This window comes from Macaca fascicularis, chromosome 11 (assembly GCF_037993035.2).
Source record: "Macaca fascicularis isolate 582-1 chromosome 11, T2T-MFA8v1.1".
In the NCBI taxonomy this organism is placed as follows: Eukaryota; Metazoa; Chordata; class Mammalia; order Primates; family Cercopithecidae; genus Macaca; species Macaca fascicularis.
The window spans coordinates 1,949,936-1,974,159 of NC_088385.1; the positions used below are offsets into that span (position 1 = coordinate 1,949,936).

Consider the following 24,224-nt stretch of genomic DNA (forward strand, 5'->3'; position numbering starts at 1 on the left):
CTTTTTAGAGGGCATTGTTGGGTTATGAATTGGCCTAATTTCAATGTAGTTGTGTTTTAAGGAATAGGAAGGCTGACACAGGGAGAGAGGAGAGGGAATGATTGATCAGTGGAACAGTCAGAACACATGCAACGTTTCTTAAGTTCACCATCTCATACAGGTAGAGTTTATGGCACCCCAAATAAATTACAATAGTATCACAAAGATCACTGATCACAGATCACCATAACAGATACACTAATAATGAGAAATATTGCAGGAATTACCAAAATGTGACAGAGATACCAAGTTAGAATGCTGTTGAAAAGTAGCGCTGATAGACTTGCTTAACGCAGGGTTGCCACGAACCTTCAGTTAGTAAAAAACCAGTACCTGTGAAGAGCAATAAAGCAAAGCATAAGAAATGAAGGTATACGCGTATATAGAGTACTGAATTTTTGAGTGGCGAAATTCTCTTTAATGGTTATGAGTTTCCCTAAATGTTGACCCAGATGCGATTTCAATAGTAGTGTCTGACTATTACTGCTTTCCATCTGGGATGAACTCAATTCTTACAGTAGGCTTTGGTCTCTTACTGGGCAATTCAGTGGTTCACCCATATGATTATCTCTTTGTTAACAAGTGAAAATGTAAGCTTCAACATATCCGTGTACCCTATTCTAAACTTACCAAATCTCTTTCTTAGCTTTTTTGTTCTGCCTGTCAAGTCCTTCTTGACTCTAGAGAGGTACCTTAAAGAGCTTGTACTAAATTTATTAATGTAAGAAACTACCTGACAATTGGATCCAGGATTGTTTTGTAATTCCGTTCTTGGCAAGAGTTTTTGTGAATCCCTAAATGCAGTTTATGAAAGTCCAAACTTATATATTCATTTATTGATTAATGTTTGCTACGATCTGAGATGTACCATATAGGAAGGTACAAAACAGATGGAGGGGCAGGATCCATGTCTACTTGTGGAGACATGTATAAATCAAAGAATTACATATGGCTACATACATTAATCAGTGCTATAATGATTGATAGATGGAGGAATGGAGATGTGTGATCAATATATAGATACCTGGAAGAATGGAGGAGTGTGTATTTATACATAATGTATACATGTATATGTATCATTAATGGGGTACAGACAATGATCAAGTTTTTCTCGTGGGGGTGAGGATAACAGACTATTCCTAGAGGAGATAATGTTTATCTTGCATTTTGAAAACCATGTAGAAAAATCAGGTAGTTCTAGTATCAGCTCAAGAGGAGACGGTGGTTATGTTCTCCTGCTTCATTTTTCTCCATAGAACTTATCTCTGCCCTACGCTATATTGATTCATTCATTTCTTCAGTCACTCCCTCCCTCCTCCCGTCATTCATTTATCTACCTTACTAGAATGTAAGCTCCATGAAGGCAGGAATTTGGTCTGTTTTCATTGCTCTGTTTCCTCAGCAACTGGAAAAGTGCCTGATCTATGGCAGGAATTTCAACTCTTGTGTATATAGTGAATGAATGAACTTTGTGAGTCGTTGGTTTATTTATAATTTTCCTTTAGCTTATTAAGGATAGCTCCTCAGAATTTCCTTATAGTTTTGATTTTTTTATTATACTTGAATAATACTTTTTTATTGTACTTGAGTCTCCTTGTACTTGAGTGATAACATGCTGCTTGTTGTGCTTGAGTGATAACGCGCTATTTCCACAATGTTATCTCACAGTATGTTTAGTCCCCATAATCTTGCCTGAACTGATACAAACTCTAATGGTTTTCGATGTCTATATGCGAAGTCCTCTTAAATTTTTGTTGAAAGAATGGGTCGGGTCCTTGCATGCTGACACTGCCAACACTGGCACTGTTACCTATTTAAAGTACAGAATTGGCCAGGCCATTTCTGTGCTTAAAAATCTCTAATGGTTCCCCTCTCTGGAATAAAGTCTGTGCTGCTTAGGTTGGTACACAAGCGTCTTTGCTCCTTAGGTTGGTACACAAGCTCTTCTGTAGCTTGGCTTCAGCTGTGTGATGATGCATTTTCTTACCATCTCATAGTGGAATAAAAACGAGCCTATTCATTTTTCTTCATATCCGTTGTGTCCGGCATGTAATAAAGAATTCAACAAATGGTTTTTGAGTAAATGAGCACATATAAGTGTATATGAATGAATGGCCACAAAAATGTTTGCTGCTTAGATAAAAGATGATATAAGTAAATGAATGCATGTATGTATGAACGAATGGCTGTGAAAATGTTTGCTGCTTAGATAAAAGATGATTTAAAACTGACATAACACTAGCCTTTAAGAACAGCCTTTTCTTTATATAGCTGATTTGTCTTTCTCGCTGTTTAGCTGCTCTATTCTCTGTCCTCCCTTTATTCTTTGTCAAGGAATCCCTCTTGGCATTTACAATGTCATATTAGAAGTAATTCTAGTCCTCATGGCTTTCCTCTCTACGTGGCCATCTCTATACTGGATCTTTTCTGCTAGCTACTTTTCTTATTTTGTTAGGGATTTGTGTGTATGTGTGTGAGTGCGTGTGTGTGTGTGTGTGTGTGTCCATACACGTGTGTACCTTTTTTTTGTTTTGCCTGCAAATTCCTACAAATTCAATTTGCCTGCAAATTTAAGGTTTTGCATGTAATTCTGAAACTCTTAGGATTAAATGATTTCTACAGAACGCGCACACACAGACAACCCTGAACTGTTTTCAAATTGAAATGATTTTGATTGTGCCGCTGTGTTTTTATAAATGTCCTCTCTTTTCCCTTAAATATTTATGTGCATTTAGATTGAAAATCTTCAAGAGCAGCTTAGAGATAAGGAAAAGCAGATGAGCAGCTTGAAAGAGCGGGTCAAATCCTTGCAGGCCGACACCACCAACACTGACACTGCCTTGACAACTTTGGAGGAGGCCCTTGCAGAGAAAGTGAGTGACTGTCCCCAACTCCACACGCGTTTTCTGCGTTCTCATTAATCTAAGACTGGGTGTAGAATACAAAAGAAATCCCTGTGGGCAAAAGGGAAAAGAACTGCTGTGTGCTCTTGCTGACATATGTAGTGTGAGGGGGAAATTTTTTTTTTAAGAGTCCCAGTCTGTGCGCAGGCTGGAGGGCAGTGGTGTGATCTTGTCTCACTGCAAGTTCCACCCCCCAGTTTCAAGCGATTGTCCTGCCTCAGCCTTCCAGGTAGCTGGGATTACAAGCATGAGCCACTATGCCCAACTAATCTTCTGTGTTTTCTGTAGAGACGGGGTTTTGCCATGTTGGCCAGACCGGTTTTGAACTCCTGACCTCAAGTAATCCACCCACCTCGGCCTCCCAAAGTGTTGGGATTACAGGCATGAGTCCCTGCACCTGGCCAAATTGCTCTGATTTTCAAACTTCTTGAGTCTGTTGACAGAAAGTTCTGATGATTTCTCTTTTCTTTACCTTCCTTTATATTTTAAACTCAATATATCAACATCTTTCCCATTCCCCCTTTTCGGTGTGTGAGTTGTGAGTTGTTTCCATTGCCTTGCAGGCGACATGTGAGTAATATATCGAGAAGAAATGTTTGATAGTTATTGCCCTTAGGGTGTATATGTAAGCTTTTAGTTACCTGGAAATTGAATAAACGGAAATATTCCAAAAGAATACTTTAGTGGTATCAAATACCAGTTGAGATTATAAGAAAAGAAACCTTGGGATTGAAATGAATAAAGCTATGTCCTTGTTATGGCAAGATGAATAAGAAGGATGAATTATTTAGAAAGTGTGTTCTGGCTGGGCACTATGGCTCATGTCTGTAATTGCAGCACTTTGGGAAGCCAAGGCGGGCGGATCACCTGAGGTCACAAGTTCGAGACCAGCCTGGCCAACATGGAGAAACCCCGTCTCTACTAAAAATACAAAATTAGCCAGGTGTGGTGGCGCGCTACTTGGGAGGCTGAAGCAGGAGAATCACTTGAACCCAGGAGGCGGAGGTTGCGGTGAGCCAAGATCATGCCATTGCACTCCAGCCTGGGCAACAAGAGCAAAACTCTTATCTCAAAAAAAAAAGTGGATTCTTTAAAAACTTACCGTTGTCTTTTGAACATAGAAGTTTGAAATTTTATCAGCTAATAGCAGAATTACAGTCATATAAGTGCAAAAGGGAATTTCCTCACATCTTGATTTATTCTCTCATCAGGAGCGGACAATTGAACGCTTAAAGGAGCAGAGGGACAGAGATGAGCGAGAGAAGCAAGAGGAAATTGATAACTACAAAAAAGATCTTAAAGACTTGAAGGAAAAAGTCAGCCTATTGCAAGGCGACCTTTCAGAGAAAGAGGTTAAGCTCACCGAAATGGAATTAGTTTGTTTGCTCAATCATTGCACGTGTCTGTATGCTGTTGGTGTTTTCATAATGCATGTACAAAAGTATTCGATGGAAAATGCTTAATATTCTTTTAGCAGGCTTTTTGTGAATACCTTAAGGAATATTTCAGAAAGCTTTGCAGAGACGTAGTGGATTGGTTCATTCATTTTCTAAGTGTTACTATGTTTTATGTTGGTTTTTTACTTACTAATATTTTTATAGACCTAAAGTAACTGAAGCTCAGATACATTTGGAGAACTAGTGTGCTAAAGATAAGAAAGTTGACAGATAAAAGGAATATGCAAAAGAAGGAAATTTTATGTATACCAACTATCAAAGAACACAACAGCTATTAAATTGGGTGACTTAATCTACTTGAATCTTGCTTTTGGAGAATCCTGTTAGTATGACCTGAAGAGCAAAGATGCCTCATGCTGTGTAATCAGATGGTGATAATGCATGAACTGTAGCATCTTTCTGTGGATTTTCTTTCTGATATCTTTAGGAAATGTTATGGAAGTTTAAATTCCTAATAGAATTTTTCTTTTAATAGGGAAAAATGTGATTTATTTATTTTTTTCTTTTAAGAGATAGCGTCTCACTCTGTTGCCCAGGCTGGAGTGCAATGGCGTTATCATAGCTCACTGCAGTCTTGAACTCCTGAGCCCAAGGGATCTTCCTATGTCAGTCTTCCAAGTAGCTGGGACTATACGTGTGCACTACCATGCCCAGCTAAGGTAAAAATTTTTTTTTTGTGAAGACAGGGTCTTGCTATGTTGCCCAGGCTGGTCTTGAACTCCTGGCCTCAAGTGATCCCCCTGCCTCAGCCTCCCAAAATGCTGGGATTACAAGTATCTGGCCGAAAAATGTATTTTGTTTAAGTTAATGTAGCTACTGAGGTTTGACTACTTACATTCACAAAGCTTGATCTACTTTGGTTTATTTTGTAGAATGGGTATGTATTGACAGAACTCTTTAAATCACTGTTCAATTGGTATTTCTTGAGAATCCATCTTATTTGTTAAGAGTTGAAAGCTAGAGTTAATATTGTTTTATATTTCATGATGAATTTCCTTGAAATGGAAATATGTCAGCATTTGGTAATGGAAAGGAAATTACAGCTACCACGATAAATTTAAAATTTTAAATCTCTATTTTGTTTATAGTTATTTATTCTAGATGTGTGTTGCTTCTTTTAGGCTTCACTTCTGGATCTGAAAGAGCATGCTTCTTCTCTGGCGTCCTCAGGACTGAAAAAGGACTCACGGCTTAAGACACTAGAGATCGCTTTGGAGCAGAAGAAGGAGGAGTGTCTGAAAATGGAATCACAATTGAAAAAGGTTAAAGAAAATTTTTCACATTTTTTTTTTGCTTTGCTTTAAATAAGAGCATAGCCTTGGCATGTTTATATGAAATAATTTACCAATGGAGTAATAATCCCCCAAACTTTAAAATACCATGTATACCTGAATTAATTATCTTAGCATTCTTATCCTACTTTATTTTATTCAAGATAATCCCCCAAGTCTTTGAAAATTGACAGTTCAGAGAAAAATTAAAATATGCAGCTCCCTCGTGAGTGAAATATGAGACGACAGTGTAAAAATCTCAGTTACCTGACATTTTTCTTCCATTAGAATCAGACTTCTGCCGGGTGCGGTAACTCGTGCCTGTAATTCCAGCTACTTGGGAGGTTGAGGTGGGAGGATTACTTGATGTCAGGAGTTGGACACCAGCCTGTGCCACAGAGTGAGACCCCATCTCGTAAAAAAAGAGAAAACAGTGGCTCACGCCTGTAATCCTGCACTTTGGGAGGCCGAGGCGGGCGGATCATGAGGTCAGGAGTTCGAGACCAGCCTGACCAACATGGCGAAACCCCGTCTCTACTAAAAACACACAAAAGATTAGCCAGGCGTGGTGGTGCGGGCCTGTAATCCCGGCTATTCAGGAGGCTGAGGCAGGAGAATCGCTTGAACCCAGGAGGCAGAGGTTGCATTGAGCCGAGATCCCGCCGCTGCACTCCAGCCTGGCCGACAGAGCAAAACTCCATCTCACATACACAAAAAAGAAGAATAAGTGAGAGCGTATTCTCTAATTTAACCTGTGTAGTAAGATCTGAGACTCAGAACAATTGTTAAATATCCTGTTTCAGATTTTATCTCATTTTGGAGAATGTTAATTTCCTAGCATTTTTTTTAAAAAGACAGGGTACATGTTGTCAGAAAGTTTTTTTTACTTGTTATACTTTTAATTTTTCATAGCAGCTTATGAGGCCTAGAATTTCGTTATCTTCACCTTCTACATTAGGCTCTGTTTTTTGGTTTACAGCTTATGTGTAGATTTACATAAAGGACTATTTGGCATATTTTCTTCTTGGAAACTATTACTAGTGTATTATTAGTGTTCTAGTTTACATTTATTCAAAAGCCTGTGCCTATCATTGACATTTTTAAAGTAGATTTCTTCTCTGTTTTGTTTGGAGTGGGAAATGACTGGTCTTGAGGTAATGATAATTGAAGTCATTTTTGACCTATTTATAGCTTAAGAATTTATATCCTGTATCTGAATATTGGCATTCCATGTCTTCAGTATGAGATAATGTCCTCAGAATTTATTAAGGAAAGGATTGAAACTCAACTTTTGAGATACCAGATTTTTTTTGGTCTTTTTTTCTTTGTTTTTAGGAGACAGGGTCTTGCTCTGTCGTCCAGGCTGGAGTGCAGTAGCATAATCATAGTTTTCTGTGACTTCAAACTTCTGGGTTTAAGTGATCTTCTGCCTCATCTTCCCGAAGAGCTGGGACAACAGACCCATGCCACAACACCTGGCTAAGTTAATTTTGAGACGGAGTCTCACTCTGTCACCCAGGTTGGAGTGCAGTGGCGCCATCTCGTCTCACTGCAACCTCTGCCTCCTGGACTCAGGTGATTCTCCTGCCTCAGCCTCCATAGTAGCTGGGTTTATAGGCGTGTGCCACCGTGCCTGGCTAATTTTTGTATTTTTAGTAGAGACGGGGTTTCACCTTGTTGACCAGGCCGGTCTTGAATTCCTGACCTCATGATCCACCCGCCTTGGCCTCCCAAAGTGCTGTGATTACAGGCGTGAGCCACCGCACCCGGCCTTTTGTTTTTTTAAAATGGAGAGGTCTTGCCATGTTGCCTAGGCTGGTCTCAAACCCCTGCCTCAAGAGATCCTTCTGCCATGGCCTCCCAAACTGCTGGGAGCAAGACCACTATGCTCAGCCTTGAGTTATCAGAATTTTTAAAATGCTTAATTCTTTTTTTTTCCTTGTAGAGTGAAATACTTATTTCTATACTCTGATTTTTGTTGTTGAAGCTTTTTAAAATGTTTTTAACCATTAATTTTCTTTCCCTTGATTATCCTACTCTTAAAACCATTTTCTCTACTTTTCTGTCTTCTTTTCTCCCTGATGCTTCTTACTGACTTCAGCATCCTGTAATAGTGCGGAGCCTCTCATCCAAGCCAGCAGTGGCCTCGCCAGGTGTTGCCACAAAGTCTCAGTTGATAGTTTTTTTCTGGCTTTTGTGTGAATGATATTTTTATCACCCTATAGATAAATGAATATGCTTAACCTTCTCATCTCTCCCTTCCCGAAACAGGAACTCTAGGTTTGTTTTTTTGTTTTTTTGTTTTTTTGTTTTTTTTTTTTGTGACGGAGTCTCGCTCTGCCGCCCAGGCTGGGGTGCAGTGGCCGGATCTCAGCTCACTGCAAGCTCCGCCTCCCAGGTTCACGCCATTCTCCTGCCTCAGCCTCCCGAGTAGCTGGGACTACAGGCGCCGCCACCGCGCCCGGCTAGTTTTTTGTATTTTTAGTAGAGACGGGGTTTCACCGTGTTAGCCAGGATGGTCTCGATCTCCTGACCTCGTGATCCGCCCGCCTCGGCCTCCCAGAGTGCTGGGATTACAGGCGTGAGCCACCGCCCCCGGCCTGTTTTTTTTTTTAAATGATTCCTCTCTGAAGTATATTGAGGTGACTACAAAATAGAAAAGGTTCCTCATACTTTGGAAAGTGTTTGCGTTTCTGCTGCTTTTGCTTTGTTCTGTTCCTAGTGAGTTAATTAATTCAGGACTGCTTCTCGTTGCTTTTATTTCCACCATGTTGTGGCTTTTAGACACACCAGTTTAGGGTACAGTTTTGCTAACACATTAAATCATGTATCTGCCAATAGAGTCTTTTATAAAGGCCATGCTTAGTAACTGAATTTTGACAACTGATGAAACCTGAAACAAAAGAAATTGGTAGAGGACTTAATCTTGAAAGTACCTCTGTTGCTTCCACAAAGCATTTAACAAAATTTACATGAACATTTCTCTTTTACTCAAGGTACTTTGAATCAGAGCTTTCCCAAGTATGTATGTTTACCCCTTTAATAATTTTTGAAACCATTTTAAGGGACTGAATATGTTTTGTTGTTTATTGAATAAGGAAAAAACTTGTCTTAGTGTTTACTTTCTCATTAAATAGCTTATGTGGTGAAAATGTTGATTTCTATGGGAATATGATTATCTGCATGGTTTTGCAATCTTGCATGTTTTACTATAACATGTATGAAATATGAAAGAACAAAATCTGCCTCCAGTGTATGAGTATGAGTACTGAGGTTTTAATAATGTTAAAGGTAGGTATTTTTCAGTAGAACAAGGCCTGTGGATGGAGAGCTTAACCTTTAACTCAGTATTTTAAGGAGGATTATTCACTGTTACATCAGCTTCTCTTGTCCAAAGGTGACATTTTATACAAATATTGTTATTTCACTAAAGTTTGTAGCTTTTGCTTCTGAATCTTCTTGACCTTTTCACATTCTAAAAGCAAGGTGTATAGATGATCTGCATTTTTAAAGCATAGGTTAACATATAGTTAGAACTTAATGGGTAAGAAAGGGGAGAAGAAAATGAAGCCATGAAATTAAACACCTTCATCCAGAAAATACCTTTCATATTGATACCATGATAAGTGACTCTATGGACAGAAGAAATACTTGCATCTTGAATTCAATGTCATATTCCACAATTTAGAAAACCATTTTATTTTTATTTTTGTGACAGAGTCTCACTCTTGCCCAGGCTGGAGTGCAGTGGCACAATCTCGACTCACTGCAGCCTTCACCTCCCGGGTTCAAGCAATTCTCATGCCACAGCCTCCCAGGTAGCTGGGATTACAGGTGTGTACCACCACGCCTGGCTAATTTTTGTATTTTTTAGTGGAGACGGGGTTTTGCCATGTTGGCCAGACTGGTCTCAAACTCCTGGCCTCAGGTGATCCACCCACCTTGGCCTCCCAAAGTGATGGGGTGACAGGCGTGAGCCACTGCACCTGGCTTAGAAGTCCATTTTAAAGGGATGCTTATAACACTGATTTGAAAAATAATGCCTTTTTTGGAGTTTGTATTGTAATTTATGAAGTTGTAAAGATCATTAAGGTGGTTTAAAATTCTTAGAATTTTATTTTAAAGTACAAATTAACTCAGCAAGAGTTTAGATGTAAACTACTCTGATATAGAATTTGTTGTCATAAAGGAAGGGAAGGTTTATAGTATCTTTTTTTTTTTTAGCTTGATTTATTTTGTCTTTAAAGATTGTCATTTAGTATTCTTTTATTATCTTTATTGTTATTATTTTATTATTTTTTTGTAGAGGCGAGGTCCTACTGTGTTACCCTGGCAGGTGTTGAACTCCTTGGCTCAAAGAATTCTCCCAGCTTAGCCTCCCAAAGTGCTGGGATTGGAGGCGCGAACCACTGCACCTGGCCTCATTTGATAGTCTTAATCATCTTCTGGCTACATTTAATCGTGCACTTATATTTAGTTACTGATTAATTTCTCTTCTTCCCAATCATTTTTCTTTTCCTACCATTTAGACCTAGGGACTGTTTTAAATCAAATGGAAACTAGCCCACTACTTTTGCATATTCATTTTTTCTACAAATAATTGAGTTTTTACTCTGACAGTTACCACACTGTGCACGGAGGATATATAGTGGTGGACAAGACAGACCTGTCCCTTGACTCATATAATTTATAGCCTCTATCAGGAAGATAGACACTTACGAAGGTAATTGTAGTAAATCACACGGTGTGAGGGACGCTTATATCAAAGAGAACTGACCTAGGTCCAGGTCACGGAGTACCTTCTAACAGAAGTGACACTTCCTAAGCTGAGACCTCAAAGTAAGGACTCACTAGCATGTATGAAGGCCCAGAATGCTGATATGCAGTAGTTATATTTGTGGAGTTATAGTAAATAATTTATAATGAATTATTACAAATCAGAGTTATCTCAGTGACATTAAATGGCAGCTGGCCTTCACGTTTGTTTACACAGTCGTCTTTGTGCCCCTACATCAAGCTGCCTCCTGTTGTCTATTTCATCGCCTTCTTTCTTTGTGGATACTAAGAGTTTTCTCAGTTACTTCTGCTTTTGTTTGCATCTTCAATCTCTTCCCCTTTGTTGTCCCCTCTCTTTATGTGTAATATGATCAGCTTTCTATTGAAATAATCTCCTGATCTTGGTACTCCTTATACTCTTCTTCCCTCTCTCCTTTTCTATTAGATATATTTATCGCCTTCTTCCACCCATGAAGGATTGACTGCTACAGGAATTTCCCTCCTACAATTAACAACTCAAAAACAGAAACCATGTGAAACAACTGATTTCAGACATTGGGCAACATTCAGTGCAGAACAGTGATCTCTTCTTACCTTCCAAACTTACATGATTTTTGTTTCTTAAAATATACTTCATATGTATATCAAGGTTAAGTGTTAGGGAAGCCTATATTTAAGACAGATAAAAGATTTTTTCTACATGTGTGAAGCCTTAAACAAATAAACTTAGGAAATGACTTGTCTTAAAAGTATAGCTGTTGCTTTCACCAAGCGTGTTAATACAATTTATATAGACATTTCTCATTTACTCAAGATACTTTGCTTCAGAGCTTTCTGAAATATTTCCTAAGAATATATATTTTCTCCTTTAATAGTTTTTCACACCATTTTAAGGGACTAAATATATTGTCTGTTGAATAAGAAAAAATAAAACATCTTAACTTTTGTCTTCTCATTAAATACGTTATACATACATGGCTTTAAAGATTCCAGAAGACAATTAAGGACTTGAAAATTAGTTTGTAATTATTGAAACTGTTTTGTATTCCAGATTGCATTAATAATAATAGTTGACTTTTATAGGATCCTGAATAAAAAATTTTTTCTCAGATCTTAGTGTGGTTCTTTTAAAAAAATTTTTTTTTAAACAATTTTTTTTCCAGTAGAGATAGGACCTTGCTGTGTTGCCCAGGCTGGTCTTCAGCTTGTGGCTGCAAGCAGTCCCCCTGCTTGGGCCTCCTATAGTGCTGGGATTACAGGCTCAAGCCACAGAGCCCATCCTTAAGTGTGGTTCTTGATTTCTGAATTCATTTGTTTGTCCCATGTTATTTTGTAAATTCTCTAGTCCTTGCATGAGGGAGGTACCTGTGTGATGGTAGCAGCTATTTTCTTAACCTAACTCACATTTTTATGGCATCACACTCACAGTATCTGTATGACTCTACATGCCCAAGGCCATGTGATTCACACGTTAGGTAAAGCAGCATCTAGGAAATGGAAATGGAAGTTAGGGTCTAGTGGGAATTAGGTCTCTGCACTGGTCCGGCTATACGATCAGCAGTGAGTCCCTGGTGTAGCCTTTTGGTATTATCTTGGAGGGATCAATAACAACAGTCCAATGACTTGTTAGTTTGTCTCAGTAAACTCTGCAGCATCTTTTGGCTTATGATGATTTTTGATTTAATAATATTCAGAGATGTATTATTTAAAACAACTAATCTACTTGGAACCTAAGATAATTCTCCATTTATTACTAATATTTGTCTATATAATACTTAAGCAGATAAAGACCTTATAAATTGCAAACTAGCTGTTAGGTATTTGATAATTCTGTACTTAAATTGGAATATAAATCATTATTTGGGACATGGTTTGCCCATTGCCACCTGTGTGTATCTGATAGGATTGAAATGCTTCTCTCTGTAGGCGCATGAGGCAGCACTGGAAGCCAGAGCCAGTCCAGAGATGAGTGACCGTATACAGCACTTGGAGAGAGAGATCACCAGGTACAAAGATGAATCTAGCAAGGCCCAGGCAGAAGTTGATCGACTCTTAGAAATCTTGAAGGAGGTGGAAAATGAGAAGAATGACAAAGATAAGAAGATAGCTGAGTTGGAAAGGTAAGAAAGGGAAGCTGATTGGGACTCGTGAGGTTAAAGTATGGTGTTAAAAGTACACTTTTGGGGACATACTTTTTCAATATCTGACTCTGAATTTAGGTTCTCGAGTTCTTGCTATTACTGTATTAGCTGCATTTTTCTCTAGGTCAGTGTACGTTCTCTGTTGCGGTATCTAAAAGGCAACATAGAATGGGAATAAACTGGGAAGCTGTGGACTGTAACATCATTGATTGGCAAAAGAGAAAGTATTCATTAATTTAAAATTAAAGTTTTTTTTTTACTGGCAAATCAAGAGAGGACAGATGTCTACTTTTTAATTTCTGTATGTAATGACCAAATGATCCTCAAGCATAAGGAGTTAATCTTTTATCACTGGTTTAGACCTTTGTTGTTGAGCTAATGCTCTCTTGGGCTATAAATTTTTAGACTTTTCACAGTTTTTATTGTTGAAAAACAAACTGTTACTTCAGTGCATTAGATCAAAATTAGGAGGAGAGACACTTTGAGGACAATTTAGGAGCCACGAATGTGTTTTTTATGAAGCTGTCTCTGACTTGGAATTCTTTAAAATATTCTGTGTTTTAACAGATCTGGGCAGACAGGTCTCCTAGAAGTTTTTTGGTGTGTTTTCTTACTATTTTATGCTAAAGGTCAAGCATGTGCCTCTTGACCTCTTCTTTTACACCACATATTTAATATAAATTTAAAAGTATGCAGAAACAACTCTGCCAGTAGAACTTTATTGATCACCTATATTCTGAACAGCCAGAAAGACTGACAGTGACAGAACGGCGTCACTAATCTACTTGGCCTTTTGGGGACTGATCCTTAAGAATATATTTTTTTAATGATCTTGAAGGCTGAGAAGTGTTAGAGTACTTCCATAAATTTTTTACTAAGTTTTAAAGTTTTGGGGTTAGTGGTAGACTTGATATTGTCCTCTGAAGTTATTATTTTTTCCTATTCTGTAGTCATAGAATTTTAATTTTCAAGAAACCAAAACTATGAAGTCTAACCTTCACAGTTCTCCTTCACTGTACTGAAAGTGTAAATAACACGGACTGATTACCTGGTCACTTACTTCCTTTTATTTTGATATTGACTCTACTCATTTTGTTCAGTTCTGGATAAGACATATGGATAAAATTTTTTAAGTCAGAATTTTAAAATTAAAATAGCCTCAAGATTAGATTATGTGCGTTTGTTATGTCTTCATTTTTATACTGCACCCTTCCCCGCAACACACACATGCATGCATGTGTATATACCCCTCACCCCTTATGTACTTACATGAATACATGCCTCTCTTTGCTTGTGGAAAGGCCTGGAATCTGCAGCAGTACTGCATAGATATTAAAATGTGGTGCTGTTGATTGATTAGTGACTTCCCACTAAATATATTTCAGAAAAGAAATTCCTTGAATAAGTTTTATGGTTTAATTTCTTATTAGAAATCTACATTTGAAATTACTGCTTGCTATTCCAGGCAGCTTGCTTGAAAACGTTTTTGATTCATTTTTGGCGCCAATATTGATTTTTGGGAGATGGATGTGAACCGAAGGAGAGTAAGAAATAGGACCAAGTCTGTATTTGATATCCAAAGCACACCAAATAGCAGCTTTTATTAGTCACTATATTTCTCGCATTTTGAGAAAGAGTTGTAAATGATTTACTCTTTCCACAGAATGTAACTCTTATAAAAGTTGGAAAAAGCACTGTACATTTCTGTCCTCTGGCCCTATAGCATTATAATTTTGTTTTAGGATTTAACACAGTTTCTTGGCTACTGGAGGAAAAAAAAAAGAGGAAACAGCTTTCATAACTGAGCTTTTGCTACCAGCTTTGTAATTTGTTACTTGGTAACATAGTTTAAGATGTTAAATAAACAGTAGAATCATAGAATTTGTGAAAGTGATCTAGCATGGCATTTTATGGAAGAGGAAACCGAGGCCCAGAGAAGTTATTGCTGAAGTGACACAGTGGTTGAGCCAGGGCTAATCGAATGGGGTTTGTAAATTCCAAATCAATTTTCTTTCTGTTCCGCCAAGGTTAGTTATGTTCTTTTTGGACTTCCTGCCAACTGTTATTTGAAGGCTGCCTACCCTTAGGTGATTTATTCTTTTACCCCGTCTGGACCCAATGTCTTAAGTAGAAGTGGTTATATTTAGTATTATGGCTTGCTTACAAACTAAGGTAGATTGTAGTTTTCACTTATGCCCTTGAATGCGATTTTTATAAACTGAGCTCTGCTTATTTTAGGAGATAATCAGTGCATTCCTTGTCACAGACAGTTGGAGTTATATTTTACCTCTTGTTCCCAGATTTAGTACTGATTTGCATGTGTGTGGCCGTTGTGTTTCTTACTAATCATTTGCTTCTTGTGTTGCCATTTCACTATTTCCTGTGTGTATGTCTGGCTGCCTGTAATTTATCATTTGAGTTTCTTCATTTTTCTTTTTGTTTTATCATGGTCCTGTTCCATTGGGGTTTTTGGTGTCTGTGTGTTTATATGTGTATGCTCCTTCTGCCCCTTGTCCGTGGCTGTTTCTCAGAAAGCCAGTCTCCTACAGATTGTACCCTCCGTGCCAGGTTTCTGTCCCTGTACCATCGGGGGTTTGGTTCGGGACTTCCTGGGACAGTGAGCGTTATGTAAGGCTACAGTCTACACTAGAGTGAATTGCTGCTGCTGCTCTTGCTACTCCTGGGGCTTGTTGAATTGTGCTTGATCAGAATTAAAGAACAGCTGATTATATGTCAAGTTGAACTATACCTCTTTAGGTACCTTACTTTTTGATAAAATCGATCTGTGTTCATTCTGGTAAAGTTCTGATAATGCTGGTTGTAATTGTTTTAGTCTTTGTTCTAGCCCACCTTTTATTTAGTTGTTCTTATGCTGGAATACTCCTTAAATAGCTCCTCAACTAATGTAACTGTAGCGCCACACCGTAGATTCAGCATGTAGAATTAATTTCTTAAGGGTATTCAGCTACCCACTAAGTGCAAAAATAAAAGGAGACTGTTACAATAATTGAACTCAAGAAAATCCTTACTATTCTTTGCATTTTATAGTGCTTCTTATAAAAGGATCTCCAATATTAAATGGTTCAGATTGTGTTGTGAAGGATTCCCAGGCCTGTTCTTTGTGATCGAAAGAAATAAGTGAATAGTTCCTTCCCATGTTGGCTGTTACAGAAAATAGTAGTTCTTGTCAGAAGATGATTTAGTGTTGTACTACTCTCTTGACCCCCTGAAATTTTAAAAGGAGGATTGGGTAAGCCCACTAATACATCTATAAATATAAAATATTTCCCCAATTAAATCTAAGAAGTAGTACTTCTAAATTCACATTCCGTACTGTGGTGCATATTAGTTGGAATCCAGTGAGAAGCAGAATTAGTAGGTGTATATATATATACACACACACACAGAGATAAATACGTATATACACACACTCATATATAAACACACACAGAAGCATACATGTATTATGAGATTTATATGTGTATTTGTACATATAGTGATATATGCCTACATATATTAAGAGATTTATTGCAGAGAATAGTCTTGTAAAATCGTGGGGCTGGCTAAGCAAGACTGAAATCCCTGTGGAGGCTACAGGAAGAGAAGATCATGAGCAGGATGGAACCTGTTGCAGGCACAAGCCAGAGCTGTGGTCCACAGGCAGAATTTCTTTCCTCTCCTGGGGAAACCTCAGCCCTGTTTTAAAGTCTTTGCAAAGGATTCATTTATGCCCATTGGGATTATCTAGGATAGTCTTTTTTACTTAAATTGATTAGAGGCTTTAATTATGTCAGCAAACTACCTTCACAAGCACCATCTAGATTAATATTTGATGGAGTAACTGGGCACTGTAACGTAGACAAGTTAATATTTCCAAAAAGTCATCATCTGGTGGTTCTGGATAGTATAGAAAAATACAAACACATCAGAGTTTGAAAAGTCGTTAGGTAAGTAGATAAATTTAGATTAACCTCAGGAACCCTGCATGTAACTGAGAATTTCTCTCCTAAAATGAGCATATTAGAGTTTCTATTTAGATTAATAGTGAGTAGGCTTTTCTTTGGTATAATGTTAAAAATGCTTAGAGTGACTGGGTGCAGTGGCTCACGCCTGTAATCCCAGCACTTTGAGAGGCCCGAGGCAGGCAGATCACCTGAGGTCAGGAGTTCGAGACCAGCCTGGCCAACATGGTGAAACCCTATCCCTACTAAAAACACAAAAATTAGCCAAGTGTAGTGGTGCATGCCTGTAGTCCCAGCTACTCCAGAGGCTGAGGCAGGAGAATCGCTTGAACTCAGAAGGCGGAGGTTGCAGTGAGCCGAGATTGCGCCACTGCACTCCAGCCTGGGCAACAGCGAAACTCTGTCTCAAAAAATAAATAAAATAAAATAAAATAGGCCGGGCGCGGTGGCTCAAGCCTGTAATCCCAGCACTTTGGGAGGCCGAGACGGGCGGATCACGAGGTCAGGAGATCGAGGCCATCCTGGTTAACACAGTGAAACCCCGTCTCTACTAAAAAATACAAAAAATTAGCCGGGCGCGGTGGCGGGCGCCTGTAGTCCCAGCTACTCGGGAGGCTGAGGCAGGAGAATGGTGTGAACCCGGTAGGCGGAGCTTGCAGTGAGCTGAGATCCGGCCACTGCACTCCAGCCCGGGCGACAGAGCGAGACTCTGTCTCAAAAAAAAAAAACAAAAAAACAAACAAACAAACAAAAAATAAAATAAAATAAAATAAAATAAAATAAAATAAAATAAAATAAATAGCACTCAGAAGTGTACTGGAGGCTGATACAGAATTGTTTGCTGTCTGCTTTTTCACTCATACTGTCCCTTTTAGCTGAATGTGCCCATGTTATAGCAACACACTGGGAACATTGTTCCCTGTGCCATATATTGTATTGTGCCTTATAATTTTGCTTTTTAATGTGCTTTGTTACCTTTTTTCTAATACCATAATGACTAATGGATTCACAGAGCTTAGTGTTTGCAGCAGAAATCTTCAATTTTACTCTAATATAAGATTGTTAGATTCAATAATGCCCTTCAAAACTTGTATTCAGAGAATGGCAACCATCTGATTTTCGTATAATTTAGATAACAAAGGTTGCCTTTGGTTTATCAAAGTTAGAAATTTTCAGTGATCCAAAGAATAATAGAGTCTTTTATTAATAGTGATAATAGTGATCTAAAGATAGTGATCTAAAGATTAATAGGAATTGTAGATTTACTATATTTCCTGATTTGAAGGAATATATGAACCAGGATTTTAATGTATGTATATTTTTTGGAGGGGTGTGTTTTGAAATTTAGCCAAGGGATTATTTATGGAATAGTCGAGAAAGATCTGTCTGATACCGTTACTGATGTCCCCGAGCAGCGATTTGAAGGAGGGGCTCTATAAGAAGTCCTCAGAAGCCCCTAAAAAAAACCTCAACAACTTTGAGGTGTAATTTACATACAATAAAATGCACGCATTTTAAGCTGATTGTTTGAGGTTTGACAAATCTGTGTGCTTACATGACTACCTCCGTGATCAAGATACAGAACATTTCCTCATCCCCAAAAGTTCCCTTTTGCCCCTTTACAGCAAATCTCTTCCCAACCCTAGCCCCAGCCTTTGCAGATCTGAGACCCACTTTTAAAACTAATTTTATACATTAAACTTCAGTTTCTCCCTTTTGCCTTAACATTTAGTTGTCTACTTTCCCATTCCAACACAACCGTAAGTATTTGTCATTCCCTGTTTCCTCGGCTCCAGAAGTAGATTCGGATTTTTAAAGGCAATCAGGAGAATGGCATTCTGTTTCTTGGTGACTAGTCACGCGTTGAGCGTATGTGCGTTTTGATTTGAAGGAAAGCCACGGGGAGTGTTCTGAGAATGATTTTCTTATAAGAAGAACGATGACCCCTTTCTCCTGAACATTATCTTGTCTGGATACGACACCCGTAATTGCTGCAGCTACTTCTGCCAACCTAAGATGAAACCAGTATCCAGAGAGTGACAGTCAACAAAATCCCAGCACAGCAGAGCTGGAACTGAAACGGACTATTCCTGAAACTACCTCTGTGCTGCTTGTGACGTGAGATAGGACAATTTATGACTGTTTCAGCCAGTTTGAGTCAGGATTCTCCGTTACTTGCAACCCAGTGCATTCAAATGGATATAGATAATTATGTACTTCTTTCCCGTCCCCGCTGTTTTTGTAATGGAAGCCACCATTTTGAAAAGAGTTAACGTGTTTTGATAAGTCAAATAAGGATCAGTTGCTGAAAGCAGGAACAACATAGGGGCCCTGACCAGATTGGAGTTTCTTTGTCTACCTAATACCTTCCAAATCAAGAAATAATTTCCCTAGTATTTTAATTACTTCCCCGAATCAGGAATAACTTCCTCACTGTGCCCATTTTGGTTCTTCTTAAAATAAGGTGGTAATTTGAGGGTAAGAGTTAAACCAGTCATAGATTATTCTATGCCATTCTTTTCAAATCAGCCCGCTCAGGTATCAGTCCTGCTTTTCCTTTGCTTTAGTCCTCTTTATTTTCCTCGGTCTCTGCCTCCACCTCATCCGCCACCCAAATGCCTAGAACAGATCTCACCCTTTCATCTTTTGAGAGGAATGCGTATAGCGGATTTTCGCCTCCGACTAGGCAACTGCTTAAAGAGGAATGTATTTTGAATCTAAGAAAGATATCCAAATATTTTAATGCAATTTGTTTAGTTATATTTGTTCATTTTAGCTACCCCTTCTACGTCATGACTTTTTGGGTTGATGGGGGTGTGTGTTGGAAAGCTTTCTAATACAGGTTTTTTTTTTTTTTTTAAAGACAAAATGTCACTCTTTTGCTCAGACTGGAGTGTAGTGACGTGATCACAGCTCACTGTAGCCTAGACCTCCCAGCCTCAAGCGATCCTCCCACCTTGGTGTCTTGAGTAGGTGGGACCACAGGCACACACCACCATGCCCAGCTAATAGTTTAATTTTTTTGTAGGGATGGTGCCTCACTATGCTGTCCAGGCTGGTCTTGAACTCCTGGGCTCAAGTGATCCCCTTGTCTCGGCCTCCCAAAGTGCTGGAATTACAAGCATGAGCCACCACACCTAGCGCGCATGCTCTCTCCTTCTCTCTCTGTCTCTCTCTCTCTCTATCTCTCTCTCTCTCTTGCTCTCTCCTTCTCTCTCTGTCTCTCTTTCTCTCTCTCTCTCTCTCTCTCTCTATATATATATATATATATATATATTTTTTTTTTTTTTAAGACAGATTTTCCCTCTGTCACCCAGGCTGGAGTGCAATGGTATGATCTGGGCTCACTGCAACCTCCACTTCCCGGGCTCAAGTGATTCTCGTGCCTCAGCCTTCCGAGTAGCTGGAAATACAGGCATACACCACCATGCCCAGCTAATTTTTGTATTTTTAGTAGAGATGGGATTTTGCCATGTTAGCCAAAGTGGTCTCGAACTCCTGGCCTCAAGTGATCTGCCTGCCTTGGTTTCCCAAAGTGCTGGGGTTACAGGAATGAACTATTGTGCCTGGCCTAGATTTTTGTTATACAGATGTTTGAGGTTAAACGCCTGGTCCTGTATTACATAAGTAGGCAGCAGAGTCTTTTGCCTAACAATTCCAGTGTCTGTCTCTTCTTCCTGAAAAGAAATCCTTTTCAGGTGTTCAGTTTTCATTAATGACCTCACCTCCTAGAAGAGGAGGCTGTAGACAGCTAGATGATCCAGAGTCTGTTCACTGGAGGATCTTATTGAGGCCACAGTCTTTTCCCACATGCTGGAATGCCCACGTATAGGACAGGTACTGTGGAATTGGCCTGTATGTGGGTTGTTTGCTGCTAGGGGCCAGCTTTTCTACACATGTACTTTTTAGTGCTTCTCTCAGTCTGGACTCAGTTAAAGGGTTACGTCTGGCTCAAAGAGAGTAAGACTCAATCAATACAGAAGCTGTTGTCATTTCATTTGTAGATTATGCTAGCGTTGGTGTTTGTCTATAGCCTGTCCAATGGCTAGAAATTCTGGTGATGAAATTTTAGTTCCTTAAGGTCTGGTTGAGCGCTACTGGAAGGTATTACTTACCATACCACAGAGGCTGGTCATCCCAGTTATCATGTGCCCAGAATGTAGTAGTATCAGAAAGAAACTCTCATCCAGGCTAGAGTGCAGTGGCACTGTCACAGCTCACTGCAGCCTTGACCTCCTGGGCTCAGGTGATCCTCCCACCTCAGCTTCCTGAGTAGCTGAAACTAGAGGCACGTGCTACCATTCCCACGTAATTTTTGTAATTTTTTTGTAGAGATGGATTTTTGCCATATAGCCTAGACTGGTCTGGAGCTCCTGGGCTCAAGTGATCCATCTGCCTCTGCATCCCAAAGTGATACTATTACAGAGGTGAACCACTGCACCCAGCCCTGAACTTTGGACTCTTAAGTCTTTGATCTTTCCATTTTTGAAGCCAATATTAAATGATAGTAGCTTGGGAGGTTATTTGGTTGGAAAGCTAATAAGTAATTTTGGATCCTAAACTATTAATACTAATTTCAGGTCTTCCAACTCTAGTACAGAGACACAGAATACAGAGGGAAAGCCAGGGTGTTGCACTGCGACAATTATTCCGAGAAAGATAGGAGAACTGGAGATCAGTTTTGTTGTTCATATATACATAAAATTCTCAGGGCTAGCCTTGTGAGTAGTTTTGATGGAGGTAACTTTTTCTACTTTGTGTTGGTTAATTTTATCTTCTTTGCTAACATCTTTTCCATGCCTCATTATATTAGTTTGTTCTCATGCTGCTATGAAGACATACTTGAGACTGGTTAATTTTTAAAGAAAATAAAGAAAATTGGCTCATGTTTCTGTGGGCTGTACAGGCTTCTGCTTCTGGAGTAGCCTCAGGAAACTTACAATCATGAGAAGGTAAAGGGGAAGCAGGCACATTTTACATGGCTGGCAGGAGGGAGAGAGCCAGCAAAGGGGGAGATGCTACAGACTTTCAAACAACCAGATTTCGTGAGAACTCTATCACAAGACAGCACTAGGGGGATGATGCTAAACCATTAGAAACCACCCTCATGATCCAGTCACTTCCCACCAGGCCCCACGTCCAACACTGGCGATCACAGTTCATTCAACATGAGATTTGGGTGGGGACACAGAGCCAAACCATATCACTCATCTAGCACTGTTAGCTCTTGGCTTTTACATCATGATTAAACTTTAATTTTGTGGACTACCAAGACAACCTAGTCTGTATTTGTAGTATGGTTTTTAAGGGAACTGTATTTTGATTTATAAACAACTGGCTTTGTTAAAAAAAATGTTATGGCCAGGCGTGGTGGTTCACGCCTGTAATCCCAGCACTTGGGATCCGCCGAGGCGGGTGGGTCACCTATGGTCAGGAGTTTGAGACCAGCCTGACCAACATGGTGAAACCCTGTCTCTACTAAAAAACAAACAAACAAACAAACAAAAAAAACAACAAAAAAAAACACATTAGCCGGGCGTAGTGGCAGGCACCTGTAATCCCAGCCATTTGGGAGGCTGAGGCATGAGAATTGCTTGAACCTGGGAGGCAGAGGTTGCAGTGAGCTGAGACCATGCCATTGCACTCCAGCCTGGGCAACAGGAATGAAACTCCCATCTCAAAAAAAAAAAAAAAAAAAAAGTTCAGTAATCTGTTCATAGGATTTGGGCTAAATTCTGAGCATACTAAGAACAACCTTGGATTAAAAACAAAAATGAACAAGATTAGCCCAAATTTTATGAACAGATTACATAACTTTTTTTTTTTTTAACACAAAGAATGAGGTCATTTTCCTGTCATGCCAGTAGTGACTTTTAGTCTGGGAGTGTTATTTGCACACGTGCATGTGTAAGAGAAAGAGAACCTTTCTGATGGCATTTGGGAAAATAGCTGCCAGGCTTCAACTTACTGCCTAAAGGTTATTGCCTTTTGAGTTTTTAAATTTTCTTTTAAAGATTTTACAAGTAGTTTCTAAAATTTTAATACAATGAAAATGGAGGGTTTTATCTTTCATAAATCTTGTAAAATGTGTTGGCAAACTTGAACTAGTTTATAGAGTGATATTACCAATTGTTGGCTTGATAGTCTGAGAAGAATTTGCTGTTTTCTTGAAAATAGAAGTCGAATTTTTTAGATGAATGCTTTTTTCTTATCTGCCTTTTCTTATTCTTTTCTCTTTGACTAAAAGTTTTGTTCTCTTTGTTTGTGGGAATCTGACCTATTTTAACTGTTACTTTTTTCCAAAAAGAAAACTTTACTGACCTCCTTTCACTAGTAATCTCTCTTTCCTTTACTTATGCTTTTCCAGTAGTAGCTATCACATTCAGTGCTGTGACTGTACATTATTGAGAGACCAATGTGTATATGTTAAAAAAGAGAAATAGTACTCTTTCCTCATTCTGCTGTCTAATCATCTCACAGAGGTGGAGTCTCGCTCTGTCGCCCAGGCTGGAGTGCAGTGACACAATCTTGGCTCACTGCAAGCTCCACCTCCCGGGTTCACGCCGTTCTCCCGTCTTAGCTTCCCGAGTAGCTGGGACTACAGTCAGCCGCCACCACGCCTGGCTAATTTTTTGTATTTTTAGTAGAGACGGAGTTTCACCATGTTAGCCAGGATGGTCTCGATCTCCTGACCTCGTGATCCACCCGCCTTGGACTCCTAAAGTGCTGGGATTACAGGCATGAGCCACTGCGCCTGGCCCACATTTCCTTGTCTTAGCATTACCCATAATATTCAGACCTTTAGAAATTCAAAAGATAGATTCAGTAGTCTCCCGTACCTTGATATTATATTGAAAATATTTTTGTTTCTTTCATATATACATAGTATGTTTACACATGTACATGTTTATATATTCATACATATATATTTACACATGCTTTTCCTTCTGTAAAAATGTAAGTACATTCATATGCCTAAAATATTCTTATACAATTTAATGTAATTCAGTCTAATTACTTTTAGATTGGTAGATTAAACAAAAGTGTAGATAACTTTCCCTTTCTCCTTTTTGTCACAATGAAATGCCAGTTCTGACCTTATGTTTGTATTTTAACATCTCTGAAGTTTGGATACACATACAAGTAAATGGCATGGTATAATCTAATTGGTATAACTTTTTTTCTTAGTAATATAAAATAGTTTTTACTATGATGCATCTTCTATCCTTGGTGAATTGATGTTAAGAATACGTTCAAAGAGAGTGAATAAAATTGTTTTGTTGAATGTGGGAGTAGGAGAAAATAGTATTTCTTAATTAATATTATTTTGTCATATATTTCATTTTAAATGTATGTGTAGTAACCAAATGAATGTATTTACTAGTGTAAATTGTAAATTAGATATTTGACTGGTTTACCTATATCCTGAGTTTATTAGGTTGACCCAAAATGGTTTCTTTTGGACCATCTCATTGGGAAAATGGGCTTTATGATATTAATTTATGTTAGTATCACATTGTATTCAGGCATCTATTGCAATAGTGTAACCCGAAAATGTAAACCTAGGTATTTAGTCTTTATTCTTGTAAATATTTTTCCTTAAATCTTAAATTGATACTCATTTACAATGTCTTCAAAGATCTACCATATAGAAATTAAGCCGTATGCAAGTTTG

General features: G+C 38.7%; 1 protein-coding gene across 20 annotated transcripts in view; it reads left to right on the forward strand.

The window, feature by feature from the left end:
- ERC1 (ELKS/RAB6-interacting/CAST family member 1) overlaps nucleotides 1–24,224 on the forward strand; it is a 503,040-nt gene that overhangs the window by 145,341 nt on the left and 333,475 nt on the right. For all 20 annotated transcript variants that reach the window (XR_012419854.1, XR_012419846.1, XR_012419850.1 and 17 more), the window contains 4 exons: nucleotides 2,775–2,912; nucleotides 4,154–4,294; nucleotides 5,521–5,661; nucleotides 12,373–12,566. Coding sequence is in view for 11 of the 20 variants with exons in the window: in XM_045366369.3 (XP_045222304.2) it covers nucleotides 2,775–2,912; nucleotides 4,154–4,294; nucleotides 5,521–5,661; nucleotides 12,373–12,566 (614 nt within the window). In the remaining 9 variants the exon portion in view is untranslated. The remainder of the gene's footprint in view (nucleotides 1–2,774; nucleotides 2,913–4,153; nucleotides 4,295–5,520; nucleotides 5,662–12,372; nucleotides 12,567–24,224) is intronic.